At 38.1% G+C, this 13,141-nt stretch overlaps 1 protein-coding gene across 2 annotated transcripts; it reads right to left on the bottom strand.

Moving 5' to 3' along the window:
* Positions 1–6,672: 6,672 nt before the first annotated feature.
* Positions 6,673–12,592, bottom strand: tyrobp (transmembrane immune signaling adaptor TYROBP). 2 transcript variants are annotated; one of them, XM_054783048.1, is made up of 9 exons: positions 10,858–10,901; positions 10,536–10,608; positions 10,359–10,382; positions 8,639–8,782; positions 7,412–7,512; positions 7,300–7,317; positions 7,098–7,232; positions 6,976–7,028; positions 6,673–6,894 (listed from the first exon to the last, which is right to left on the bottom strand). In XM_054783048.1, exons 4-9 carry the CDS (start codon positions 8,767–8,769, stop codon positions 6,847–6,849), a joined length of 486 nt encoding a protein of 161 aa, XP_054639023.1. In that variant the 5' UTR covers positions 8,770–8,782; positions 10,359–10,382; positions 10,536–10,608; positions 10,858–10,901; the 3' UTR covers positions 6,673–6,846. The 2 variants fall into 2 exon arrangements, 1 of the variants encoding a protein (XP_054639023.1); XR_008572117.1 differs by lacking the exon at positions 6,673–6,894 and having other exon boundaries at positions 7,007–7,028; positions 7,098–7,836; positions 10,858–12,592.
* Positions 12,593–13,141: the final 549 nt, after the last annotated feature.

Genomic DNA, 13,141 nt, shown 5'->3' with positions numbered 1-13,141 from the left:
GTTTTATCATTTACAATGTGTTTAATATGGGTGTGAGACATATTGAAGAGAAAAGGTGGAGCTGAATCTAATCTAATCATTACAGCAGTAATTTATTGCCAATGTTGATCTGAAATCGGAGGAGAACAGGTTTGGAGGGGGGCGGGGAGCCAGCCGTGTGCCAAAAAATGGACATTTGTGTCAAAATTGCTCGCCATTAGGGGATGGTCTTGGAACGTAACCCAATTTCCCATTATCGCCTTTTATTACATACAATTGTTTGAGCAAAATAAAGTCAGTAGTGCAAAATAAGTAAACAAAAGCAAAAACTACTATTGGCCCTCATTTAAATCCATTGGATTTTTGCCCCCAAAGATCTCCTGTGCTCAAGAACGTATTCCCTGAGAACAATATGACAATAAATAGATATAACAATATCAACAATGTAACAATATGAACAACGCAACAACAATGAACACACAGATATGTGTTAAAATGGACATAGAGGACAACAGAAAAATATCGACTTCATTACACCAGTATCAATTTCATACCGTCGGTATCAATACTATCGATGATTGAATCCACCCGGCCACCCCTTAATAAAAACCTCAACTGCCGTCCTGCTGCACTGCAGTGTGCATTGCTGGACACCAAAGACAACAATGAGGCTGTAAGTTTGGATATGTTGTGTGGCTTTAATCTGTGTTTCATTTCCAGCAGGATACATCACCAATACTAAAAGCTTGCATTGTTTTTTGTTTTTTTTAGCTTCACATGTTGGCTGATGCTCCTTCCGCTTGTGACAGCAGCCCCAATAAGAGGTTAGACAATATGAGTAGCAAAGAAGAATGGATGTAACTTACTCCTGTTTCTGAGGGATAACTTGTGTTTCTATTGCTTCCTTTCTAGCTCCAAGGGAAAGTGTTCTAAGCTTTCTTAACGGTGAGAATATTATTTGTAATTCTTATTGATATTAAGGGGACATTCTCTAATATTACTTGTTCACCATTGTTGTTGTAGATGCACTTGGCGCAACCACTGAAAAGACTGTATGGGAAAATATGACAGGTATACATTAAAAAAGTTTTTTTTTCAGTATTTTTAACATTTTTGTGTTATAAAGTACCTTGGACATAGCCTGGATTTTATTTACTAAGATGTTTGAAGATTTATTCTAATTTAATGTATTAGCCTGTACAAATGTATGTCAATTCCAATTCATGTTGTCGATTCATTCTAGTTTTTGTATTTGTAGATTTTTGGAAATTTTGCATTGTAATTAATCACCTTTAACATGACCGGGATTTTATTTTATTTATTTAATAGAAGTCTTATTATTATGAATCTAATTTAATCATACTTTATTATTCATTTATCTACAATACATTTAGCCGCTTAATTCTCATTCTTTAACAAAATCCTTTTGTGTGAATTTTTAGAAATTTTATCAGTCACCTAAAACATGACTTGGATTTTATTTGATTTATCTAATATCTGCTTTATTGTAATTTAACATATTATGCATGTTTATTGGTTATTTCTTTACCCTTCCTTTAGCCACTTAAGTCCAAATAAACAGGCGTATTCAGGATTTGTAAATATACTGCTTTGTTATCAAGCACCTGAAATTTACCTGAAATGTTCTGTACAGTATTTTAATTTATTTAATATATTTATTTTAAAAAAAACTGTAATTTAATAATATACAATTCATATGCATTTATTATTTGTTAAATTTTCATTTAGCCCCTCAGGCTTCTCAAAATCTAGCCAAGCAAACCAGAGGAAGAATAATTCTCAATAATAACTGACAAATGTTTTAAAATATTGTTTATTAGTTTTTTAAAAGTTGGACACACTTTATAGCGGTGAGTAGGTGTGTCCAAACATTTGACTGGTACTATATATTTATTGTTATTTAATATATGGTACTGTATGTATCGTTATCTATTATTTGTGACGATACATTTTGGCAACTAATTGTCATTTCCGTCCTAACGCAGCACACAGAAACCCTCCAAACAAACCGGAGAAAGAACAGTTGGATTCTCAAGGTATATGTTTTGTTTCCCAACAATACATTAAGTAGAGTACACGTGTAGTTGTCTTCAGGTATAACGCACAAAGTTATGCATTAATTGTGTCTGCCGTCATCACTTTAATTCACCTACAGATGTTTCAGAGGATCAATCCACTGAGCATTTGCAAGATGCATTTGCAGGTAACCATTTTGTTACATGGCAACTGTTGTAAATCCTTCAGGCAAAATAAACACTCCTCGTGAATATTTCAGAACCTGGAGCATCTGATGCAAATCTTGGTGATGATAGCAGAGGTAAGTGCAGTCATCTCAATTTAGACAAGTAGATGCACACTCCTGGAAAAATGGACATTTTTGTTCTTTTTTAAGGAATTGTTAATGAATTCATGAGACTTAAGTGAAATGACCTACATTTTTTGTTCGTGTTTGACAAGGAACTTTAAAAAAAAGTATGTAGCATATCGTAACAAGCACATTTCATGCATGCTGCTGTATTTAAAGCCACATTACTTCCAGTCAAGTTATGGGGAGGGCAATGATACTGGAGTCATCGTATATTAAAGTTTAACAAGTAAAAACAACAAAACCACCAATACATCTCTGAAAAAATAGACAATTTTCATTCAAAATAAGCTTGCACACAATGCTACTTATGAGAAAATTAAATCTGAAATAACATAATGATACACTTTGTATATGAATGACTCCATATTTGAAAATGTACCACATATAAGACGGCACTAAAAATCAGACACGTTTTTGGAAAAAATGTTTTCAAGACAAAGTCAGAGACAAACAAGTCGAAATTAAGATAATTTTAAAAAGCACCTTTTCAATATCAGTGCAATAACTCCTGGCCTGTCATATTTTTTAGCTGCGCGACAGATGTTTGCTGACTCTGCTTCACTGAGCACCATTATCTTACAATTAGCATCATAACTCCTCCACTGTTGCTAATTTGCTAACAACCTTTGAGACACGGTTCTGTGTGTTGCCGTTGCATCTCTCCAGTTCACTGGTGTGTGTGTGTGAGTGCCAGGAAGAAAAACTCTGACTCGTCATTTGTTGCCACGTGTATACATCTCTAGACCCCAAATATAAGACAATTCATCTTTTATCTGGTCGCTTCTGAGAGAAAAAATAGCGGCTTATATTCAGGACAGCACAGTACTTTCCACTTGTTACGAAGCGTCATGCAGTCTAATGGGATACTGTATCTCCTCTCGGATATATTGTCTTTTTTATAGGGGCAAAAAATGCTGTTTTATATTCAGAGCAATTATCAAATACAATTTTGTAAAGGAAGTTGGAATATACTGTATACTCACTGGTGTGGCACCTCAAAAATGACTCCTTTTGTACCTTCCTTCTGAGAAAAATAAACATTTTTGGTCCTATTTTTTCCGGTGGAGTACAATAATTAGCCTTACATGATATATTAGTGTAGATTGAACCTCAAGTGACTGAAATAGACTCCTCCTGTACCCTAGCTGACAGCATGGGCAACATCTTCTTTATGCTTTCAAAGATCTTGACAGCGATGAGTTTCCTCGGACAAAAGAGGAAGTTAAACGGCCAACTGGGAGGCAGATGGGAGCGGCCGTTGTCGACGTGACCAGCAGGACAGCTCCTGATCATCAAAGTGCAGAGCATGCTGACCTGAACAGTGAGGAAGACGGTGTCGTGGTTGCACATTTACGTGGAGCTGCCCAAGGCAACACTAGTAGCAGTAGGAAAGAATCACCCGGAGGGGCCCACTTGATGGGCCAAAGTGAAGAATTGATGGACCGGGACAGTTTGGAAGACAGCAACATGAGACCTGCTGTGGTGACCAGAGAAACAGACAATGACGGTGAGCTTAGTTTACAAGTCACATCAAATACACACATCAAGTATACACAATCAAACCTTGGTTTCCGTACACCCCAGTTTTCATATGATTCGGTTTTCCTCGTCAATTATCGCCAAAATTTTGCCTCAGTTTTGGTACACTGTCTTGGTTTTCGTACAGTATAGGCACGTAACAAACTAGCCTATTTGCCATGAACTCTATCATTTCACGAAATGGAGTTCCCAAACAAAGCAGGCTTTGCTTACCCATTGTTCACATTTGTTATGAAGTGCGACTGCTAAATAGCCCACTGTGGGACCAAAGAAAGTTGCGAGCGCCAGCAATTTGATAAAGAAGGTGTGAAACAATACTGAATTCGATCTCGCCACGATATAAGGGAAGTCCGTGTCGTCAGTAAGTTCCATCCATTCATTATGTATAACTATCTCACATTGTTTTCTGCATGTAAAATTCTAATTACTCTCTATAAAAATGCATTTTGTGGCAATAGTTTTGGATGTCTGGAACAGATTGTATTTATATCATTTCGTATGGGAAAAGTTTTGGAACGGATTAATAATGAAAACTTATATGTATATGCAGTCATTGAAAAAAAATGATTAGACCACTCTTGTTTCTTCAGTTTATTGATCCATTTTAATGATGCCTGGGACATTTGTTTGGACAAATATAATGATGATAACAAATATAGCTCATAAGAGTTTCATTTAAAAGCTGATATCTAGCAACTTCCATGGTTTTCTTGGTAATAACCAAAATCACTTAAGTTCTTACATGAATAGCTATAGTATAGCATTGTAAACTAGGTACCCAACTTACGAACATCCGACTTGCGAACATTCGCGGATACGAACACAAGCTGACTGGTCTATATTTTATTTTATTTTGCCTTGTAGTTGCTCCATAAGTATTTATACTGCTACTGTACATGCTTGACCAGTAGAGGGCACTGTGACACTGCTAATGGGACCAACAGGTCGAGTAAGACGCTGGGGAGAGAAAGCTAAATTGTAGCTGTATGATACAACCCGGACAGAGCGTGTGATTAAAGTTTATGAAGAGTTAATAGACCTGCTTAATTCTACACCACCCACAGAACACTACCTCTTTTAGAAGAGTCTAACGACGACGACGATTTGTCCTTTTTTTCAATAACTCCTCCTCCAACTCCACCACAACGACGTATGCTCGACCACTCCTCTTCAAAGGTAAATAACATTTATCATTACGTATTATTATATCACTTTTATTAATGTTTTTTCATTAATTATCCTTGTTTAATATTACTACTACATCCAAACTCATATTTACATACATACACATATACTGTATATGTATACACGTACATGTAGTACCTATATCATTGGTAATATTACCTTTTCCCTACTTAAGAACAATTCGACATAAGAACGGTCGTCTGGAACCAATTGTGTTCGTAAGTTGGGGACTTACTCTTATGAGCTATTTTTGTTGTCATTGTTATATTTGTCCAAAAGAAATGTACCTTTCGTTGTAGCAGGCATTAAAATGAACAAGAAACTGAAGAAACAAGGTTGGTGTAATCATTTTTTCCACGACTGTATATAAACACACTGTGTGTACGTACGTATATACTGTACGTACTATACATACACAGTGGTGTGAAAAAGTGTTTGCCCCCTCCCTGACTGCTTATTTTTTTGCATGTTTGTCACACTTAAATGTTCCAGATATAGAAATGTTCCTCATAACCTTTACATATCCATTATATACATGATATGATAGTAATAATAATATAATAATGATATTATTAGATATATATTTTATTTCCACAGAAACAACAGAATTTGTGAGCTCTGAAACACATCCATTCGGTAAGTCTTGATGAGTTTTTTTTTCCCCTTCACAAATATAACTGTTTTTCTCGTGTGTGTTTTAGCACCTGCGCATGCCAAGTACCCTGCTTATTCCAGCCAAAAGCAGCGCCTCTTGATGGAAATGATCCGATAACTACTTCCAAGGATTTTTGTTTTACCTCATCATTCTGTTTAAGTTTGTTTATTTTTGTTCATGTTGTATGTCACGCAGATGTGAGGAAAACGTTAACTACAATTGTTTCCCACTTCTTCTTGGAAGTGACTCAGTCGCTCACGTCTGTTGACTCACAGAAAGCACACAGGTTTTAGACACAGGTCTAAATCCGAGCTATACTTCTTAAAATAATCTGACGACAAAACAAGTAAAATGGAGTTTGGGTATGTCAATGGTTTTTGTCCTGTTAGCTGTCAATTGTGCTTATTTTAAGTAATACATCTCAGCTTTGTCAAACATAGAAAGCAGCAAGTAAGGAAAACATCTTGATTTCAGATACAACCATGCTTAGATTTTTGTTTTTTCAAGTTTGAGCTTCACATTAAAAAAAAAAAATGTAAAAAGCAAAGTCATTAGTATGAGTCTAACTTTTCTACAATACTTTTTACATTGTTTTCTATTCGGTGTGCCTCCATGTCTTTTTTAAATTCATTTTTTTTTTTTGTTAAGAATATGCCACAAGCCAGTAAACATAAAAACAATCAGCTATGTGCCACACATTGGAGACCAGCATCTTAAGGCAGGAACAATTCCAAACTGTGCTGCTATCATGACACAAAGGTCATACTGTATAAGTATACACAGGAGGCAAAAGGTATACAAAAAATGGCAACTCTTAACTGCAAACTTTTAGCTGTTTTAAACTCTTGTGTATGTTTACATTATTCTTACCAACATTGGCATTTTCTGGAAAAAAAAGGACATAAAAATAAACTGAAAAACTGTGAACTGTTCAGAATATTTATGTTACTTTAATACAAATATAATAGTAAGGTTTACTGTATTACCTACATGATCCTTTTAATAGGACATGGAACATTAACAGCAAACTTGCACATGCGAGTACACGTAACACAGTTCTGGGATGCACAGAAATAGTTCAAATCCACTGTTTGATTTCCTAGTGTTGAAGTTCGCTGTACACATCTGACTGGACTCCATGTAACTCCTACAAAAAAGACACATCAATTAAAAGACAAAGACATAAATCAGTCTTGTTCTTACGAAAAAAAATGAAATTCCACTTGACCTGATAGGGAGATTCCGTTGTCTCTGCTGGTTTTTCCTCCTTTGCGGTTGCGACTGAACAAAACACAAAATAACAGCCACAAATGATCATGCTGACAGTCACGCTATAAATGTATTGCTCACCATTCAGTTCTGCCTTTTTCTTGTGGAGGGTCACAAAGTAGAAGACAGAAATAGTAATGAAGACAGTCAAGATGATATCAGAGGTGATCATTCCTACTACAGACTGCATGCTAATAAGATAACAGGATCCGCACTCTGTGAAAGCCAAAACAGAAACGTTACACTATAGCTGCAACATCCGACAGGAGTATAAATAAGTTACCTTGTTGTCCTGTAGAACCTGCAAGACAATGTTATTCATGGTAACTGTGCACAAATACACTGGACATGTACTGGGTATCGTTCAAAACACAAGGTTTTCACACTTCACTCACCAAATAGTGAACCCCCAATACAAAGTGTGTCCTTCATGCTTGTTTGGGGTACAGTAGTGATGTTCCACCAGGAAGAGGAGACAAACTTAGAGGAAGTGAGGCTTCCATGTTACCATGTGATGGAGGATGACAAGGAAGGAGTCAATGTTTGTAGTTTCCTCATTTGATAAAATATTAACCAATGGAGAACTGAATACTCAAATAGAAGTTGAATTATTGTAATAACTCAAGAATTTACATATTTGTAAACTTCCTTTGCCATCCATCCCCAAATGTTCTCAATTGGATTTAGATCAGGGGAACACGCAGGATATTGAGATGCTGTGGCATGACCTTAAAAAGGCGGCTCGTGCTGGAAAACCCTCCAATGTGGCTGAATTACAACAATTCTGCAAAGATGAGTGGGCCAAAATTCCTCCACAGCGCTGTAAGAGACTCATTGCAAGTTACCACAAACGCTTGATTGCAGTTGTTGCTGCTAACGGTGGCCCAACCAGTTATTAGCTTTAGGGGGCAATCACTTTTTCACACAGGGCCATATAGGTTTGGATTTTATTCCTCCTTTAATAATAAAAAGTTTCATTTAAAAACTGCATTAAGTGCTCAGTTGTGTTGCCATTGACTAATATTTCAATTTGTTTGATGATCTGAAACATTTAAGTGTGATAAACATGCAAAAAAGAAAGAAAAAGAAATCAGGAATGTTTTCACACCACTGTATACTTACGGTATGTATGTACTGGATATATACGGTACCTTAATGACCTGAATACCACACAACCCTAAATAAAGATAAACCCTCTTTTCCAAGACCCCCTTTTGGAAGAATATAATCACCACTATTTTAAAATTAGCATCATAACTGTTGTTTTGAATGCAAAAATCAAATATAAGACGGTATGTCATTTTGAGAAATATTTGGGTCAGTGCGGTACAATTCGAATGAGTTGTAAAAAAAAGTATCTAAAAAAAAACCCACAAACGTTGAAGCACTAACGTTTGGGCATATGAACACCCAAACAGTTTAATACAAAAATAAAAACAAAAATCAGGTCTTGCATTTGGCCAGGACATTCACATACACTTTGTTATCTGTGAAGAGACATCAGACATGGGACATGTTAATGAGTCATCTTAGGTGGAACGTCACTCACCCCCCCCCCCCCCCCCCCCCCCCCCCCCCCCCACACACACACACACACACAGCATTTTGTGCTTTTGCCTCACCCTCTTCTCGACAATGCTTTTTTGGATGCGGAGAGACCGCACATCGGAAGGTGAGGAAAACCAGGAAGAGGGTCAACGCCACATCTGCGCAAACAATACCTGCCACCATGCCAGGCTCGATGGTGTAGCATGCCACAGGGCTGTCTGACAAGTAGACAGCACATAACACAAGAAGAGTGGGTGCAATGAGAAAAGGCTAGAAACAATGAATCAAGCCTGCAAGTGTTGCAACTACACCTACAATAATGCATATATTGTTATTGTGTTCAGATGTACAACAGGGTACGAGCAGGCTCAGTTGGGAGCGGCTAACATTTTTACAGCAGATTTCTAAAAACACCTCTCCAAACCAGCTATCTTGTCACATTGGACTAGTGCTTTTGCAGCACGTCCCTATTAAAATCAACAGAGTGGTCCTGTCATGTAGAGCAGAGATCCCCAACCCCCGGGCCACGGCCCAGCACCGGGCCGTGGGTCATTTGGTACCGGGCCGCACAGAAAGAAAAAATAATTTCCATGATGTTTTATTTTGAAAAGTGGCCGGATTCTCTCTGTTACATCCGTCTCACTTGACACATTGTCCATCGTGTGTGTGCTAACGTTCTCTCGCCGCACAGATAGACTACTACTGTATTTTTACCATTTTTCTTTCACCTCATATTTGGTCCCAAATGCTGATACTATGTGGGAATACATAAAGGTAAGTTTTGATGACTTATTGAGTGCTAATGTGCACATTTGTCTCAACTGAATTCATGCTAGCACACTGCCTTTTACCTCTGGACACCTCTCTGGAAAAACTCCAGAGATAAGATAAATTAGATCGCTATCATGTACAAACCCCAACAACCCCCCACCCTCACGGTCCGCGGGAGATTTGTGGGAACACAAGCCGGTCCGTGAGTCAAAAAAGGGTGGGGACCACTGATGTAGAGCAGTGGTTCTCAACTGGTTTGGCTGCGGGACGCATCATCACCCTTCAATGACAATTGGTCACCCAAACTCCAGCTTCTCATTTATCTTATATTTTAAGGGATTGTTCGTGAGATGCCTTTATGGCGCGCTCTTCTCAAGCAGATATCTTCAGCTGTGCGTCAGATGAATGCCACTCGATGTCCTTCCTCTCCCACGCAAGCTTGACAGTCGCCCAGAAGCGTGGCATGCACCTCGCGGCGGCGTAGCAAGCCAGCAGTGCAGACAAGAACATGAGGTGCATTCACAGACATTGGTTCATTACATTATTATTTTTTTACCCAGGCAAAGACCCGCGACCCACTACAGCTCCCACTTTTGGGTCCCGACCCACCACCTGAGAAGCACTGATACAGAGGATCTTGCATTTGCAGAATGTCCTTAAAAACATCAGTGCACTCCTGTCATATCGAGGATCTTTGACCAGCGTAAATATATTGCTTTTGTTATCATTTATGACCCATATTTCTGACGATAATAGCCATTTGGTGAGGTAAAATGTGGAAAAATGACATATACAAAACACTAAGAATAGTGAAGGAAGAAATATGGCCCTCCGCTCCTTAGCTTTCTGAAAATGTGGCCCCTACCACAATTTAGTTGAATAGCCCTGGTGTGCAATTTGGTTCTGATCCAAATGAATCAAAATGTAGTACTATTGTAAAGGCACAATGCCATTCTTCTTTCACAATAAAACATCACAAAATATGTTCAGAACTGTGTGCCCCTTTTCTTAACTTGCACATACCTTTCGACGCCACCACAGTCAGATCTTAAATAGAAAAAAAAGCATATCACACCTATACATTTGGAACACTTCTTGTTTAGGCAAGAGGTTAATCATTTCTGTTGAAATGCTTTTGTGGTTTCACCATCCTGCATAAAAAAAACCGCTGATTTGTGAAAAAACAACACGAACACTTACTGCAGAGTATCGAGACAAACACAAGAGATAAGCTGCTGGATGTCATTGTCGTTCCAAGTTGGTAGCAGGCTTTCTAATAGACAAAAAAACAAAAAGGTTTTTTGTTAAATTGTTCATGTAATTTACTATTCAATTTTTAAGTATTTTTAATTGGCTTTTCTGATTTTCCATGTTAGACTTAAAAGTCTAGAAAGGTAAACGTGATACTTAATTCTTCCAAATTAGTTGTAACTTATATAGAAAACGCTATTGCATCGTTAGTGGCATATATTTTAATACCTTTGCTGCCATCATAATAAATACTTGAAATAAATGCTCTTACGTCCTCTGCTGATGTGCCATTCACGAGCCACGAGATGATGAGTGACAAGCAATGGTTTGATTCGCGCTTTTTCGATGGGGACGTCACCACATGCCACCACATGCCCTTTCGGGCATGAAACACTTCCTACATGTGTCGTCCACGTGGTTTGGTGACAGGCAGACAGCTAGATAGACAGATACAACAAGAGTCCTTCATAATGGAAGCACTTCAACACACACTTTCTTGTCAAATGCCTTTCATGCTTTAAAGGCCACCGTACTTCCTGGTTGAGAAATTCCTATCCAACCAATAGGTTGGACACTGATGCTCCGTTTTCAGCAGCAGAGGGCGGTGTTTATACATGCATGTCCATACATAACTGTGCTCACTTCGCATAAAGTGGAACCAAAACACAAAAAATCGTCACTATTCTGTCACTTTATTCATATCACCTTAGCGTCTTCTTCTTCTTTAGTTCTATAATTATGTTTTGATGGTATGTTTCTGTCATTCAGTGTAGCCATTGTGACTACCACTGGAATTGTATTATTTTAATCACTCCTAATTTTAATGGTACAATATTGGGTGATATTATAGTTTAGAAAGCTGCCTACAAGTAAAATGCATCCAATTTATGTTGTTATCATTATCAGATTTTTATCTGTGTATTAATAAAATGTATGTAATCATGTATTAAATCAAAAATGTGTTGGGTTTATTTTTTTAATTATTAATCACAAACCTGGCGTCTACGTCTAGGTTTCAGGGAGTCTGTGAGGGTCAGATACAAATTTAAATTTTTTACATGTATTTTTTTGCATTTATTTACATTTACATTTGTACATCCATTTTCAAGGTTGTTATTAATGGGATATATTATTAGATAGTACATTCATTTTCTTTGTCACCCTTCACACAAAGCTGAGATGTGACTGTTTTGCTCAGATAGCTTAGCATATATTGACCTACATTGTGTTAGAGTTGACTTGAACTCGAACGTTTTAATTGGATGGATTTTAGCATCTTTAATGCACAAAATGTATCAAAGTGGCCTCCGCATCCTTTCATTTTTCTGTACATGGCCCTTAGGGGAAAAAGCCACCCCTACCAGAGATTCACATCCTTAACATTTTACTAAGAAGGAATATATAAAATACAGGACAGTACAGTATCATGTGTGTATTACTACCGTGTAAGAAATAACAATTACTTTATACTTTTTAAAGCAGGAGCCCGGTCCCCAAAACTGGGCCGGGAGGAACCAGTGCACGCACACCGGCTCGCCTCGCTGCTGTACCAAAAAGGTTGAGCGAGCAGCTTGCAGAGGTTGAGGGAGGGAGGGAGTGACAGAGCGCAGCGATGTTCCTGTGCACGCAACAGTATTTATTGCACGTTAATATGGCTCATAACCTGCCTTTGCTACCTGAAAGTTAAGGCACAAATATAACTCCATAGACGTGCGCCTCCAAAAAAATTCTTCGAGCTGCAGTGGCGCTCGACTGTTGTAAAGCATTGACCAGCCTCTCTTTCCTCAAACACCATCGCTCGCCCACGACAACAAACCAGAGCTGTAGTTTGTTCATGGAGCCGACGCTACAAGCCTGACCCTGACCAAGATCCACAAAAGTAGGTGTGCCCAAAGTGTGGCGCAGGGGCCTTCTGCGGCCCGTGTCTCCTTTTTCAGTGCATCAGAAACAAAATAAAATTTAAAACACAGCAAAAATGCTAAAAATACAACAAAAGGCACAAGGAGATAAAGATGAAATGTTGAAACAACCAATAATAACACAAATATTTTTAATCAGATTAATCACATTTTTAAATTAATTAATCATGATTAATCACCATTAGCTACTATGTCTGAAATATGCCCATTGTATTTAATTAACAGAAAGATAAATGACAGGACAGGATTATATATATTTGTATGTATTAACGACACCAAATTAACTGAAGTCTCAAAATCTATTTGCCTAACCGTTTTTGTCATGTTAGAGGTGTCCTTGAATGCACCTCGCACCTCACGCGTTATTTTTGACAGCCCTAATATCTCCGTATATCCTTGTTTGGGTGGAGGTAGATCTTGCGCAGGTTCACGAGGATCTTGGTCTCAAAAAGTTTGGTGACCACTGTTCTAAAGCCGGGCCGCACGGTGGTCTAGTGGTTAGCACGTTGGCCAATACAGAAACAGCCTGGAGATCGGGAAGACCTGGGTTCGATTCTCCCCTGGGCATTTCTGTGTGGAGTTTGCATGTTCTCCCCGTGTGCGCGTGGGTTTTCTCCGGGCACTCCGGCTTCCTCC

This window comes from Dunckerocampus dactyliophorus, chromosome 7 (genome assembly GCF_027744805.1).
Source record: "Dunckerocampus dactyliophorus isolate RoL2022-P2 chromosome 7, RoL_Ddac_1.1, whole genome shotgun sequence".
Classification (NCBI taxonomy): Eukaryota; Metazoa; Chordata; class Actinopteri; order Syngnathiformes; family Syngnathidae; genus Dunckerocampus; species Dunckerocampus dactyliophorus.
The sequence above is the reverse complement of the archived record's forward strand: the minus strand, read 5'-3'. Positions and strand labels throughout refer to the sequence as shown.

Bases quoted from the DNA above. Each gene is read 5' to 3' on its own strand.
- tyrobp (XM_054783048.1), bottom strand. From the start codon at position 8,769: ATGCTACACCATCGAGCCTGGCATGGTGGCAGGTATTGTTTGCGCAGA. The intron at 7,029-7,097 runs GTGAGCAATACA...TGTTTTGTTCAG, and splicing joins GAAAAAGGCAGAACTGAATG to TCGCAACCGCAAAGGAGGAA. The intron at 6,895-6,975 runs GTCAAGTGGAAT...TCTTTTTTGTAG, and splicing joins CAACGGAATCTCCCTATCAG to GAGTTACATGGAGTCCAGTC.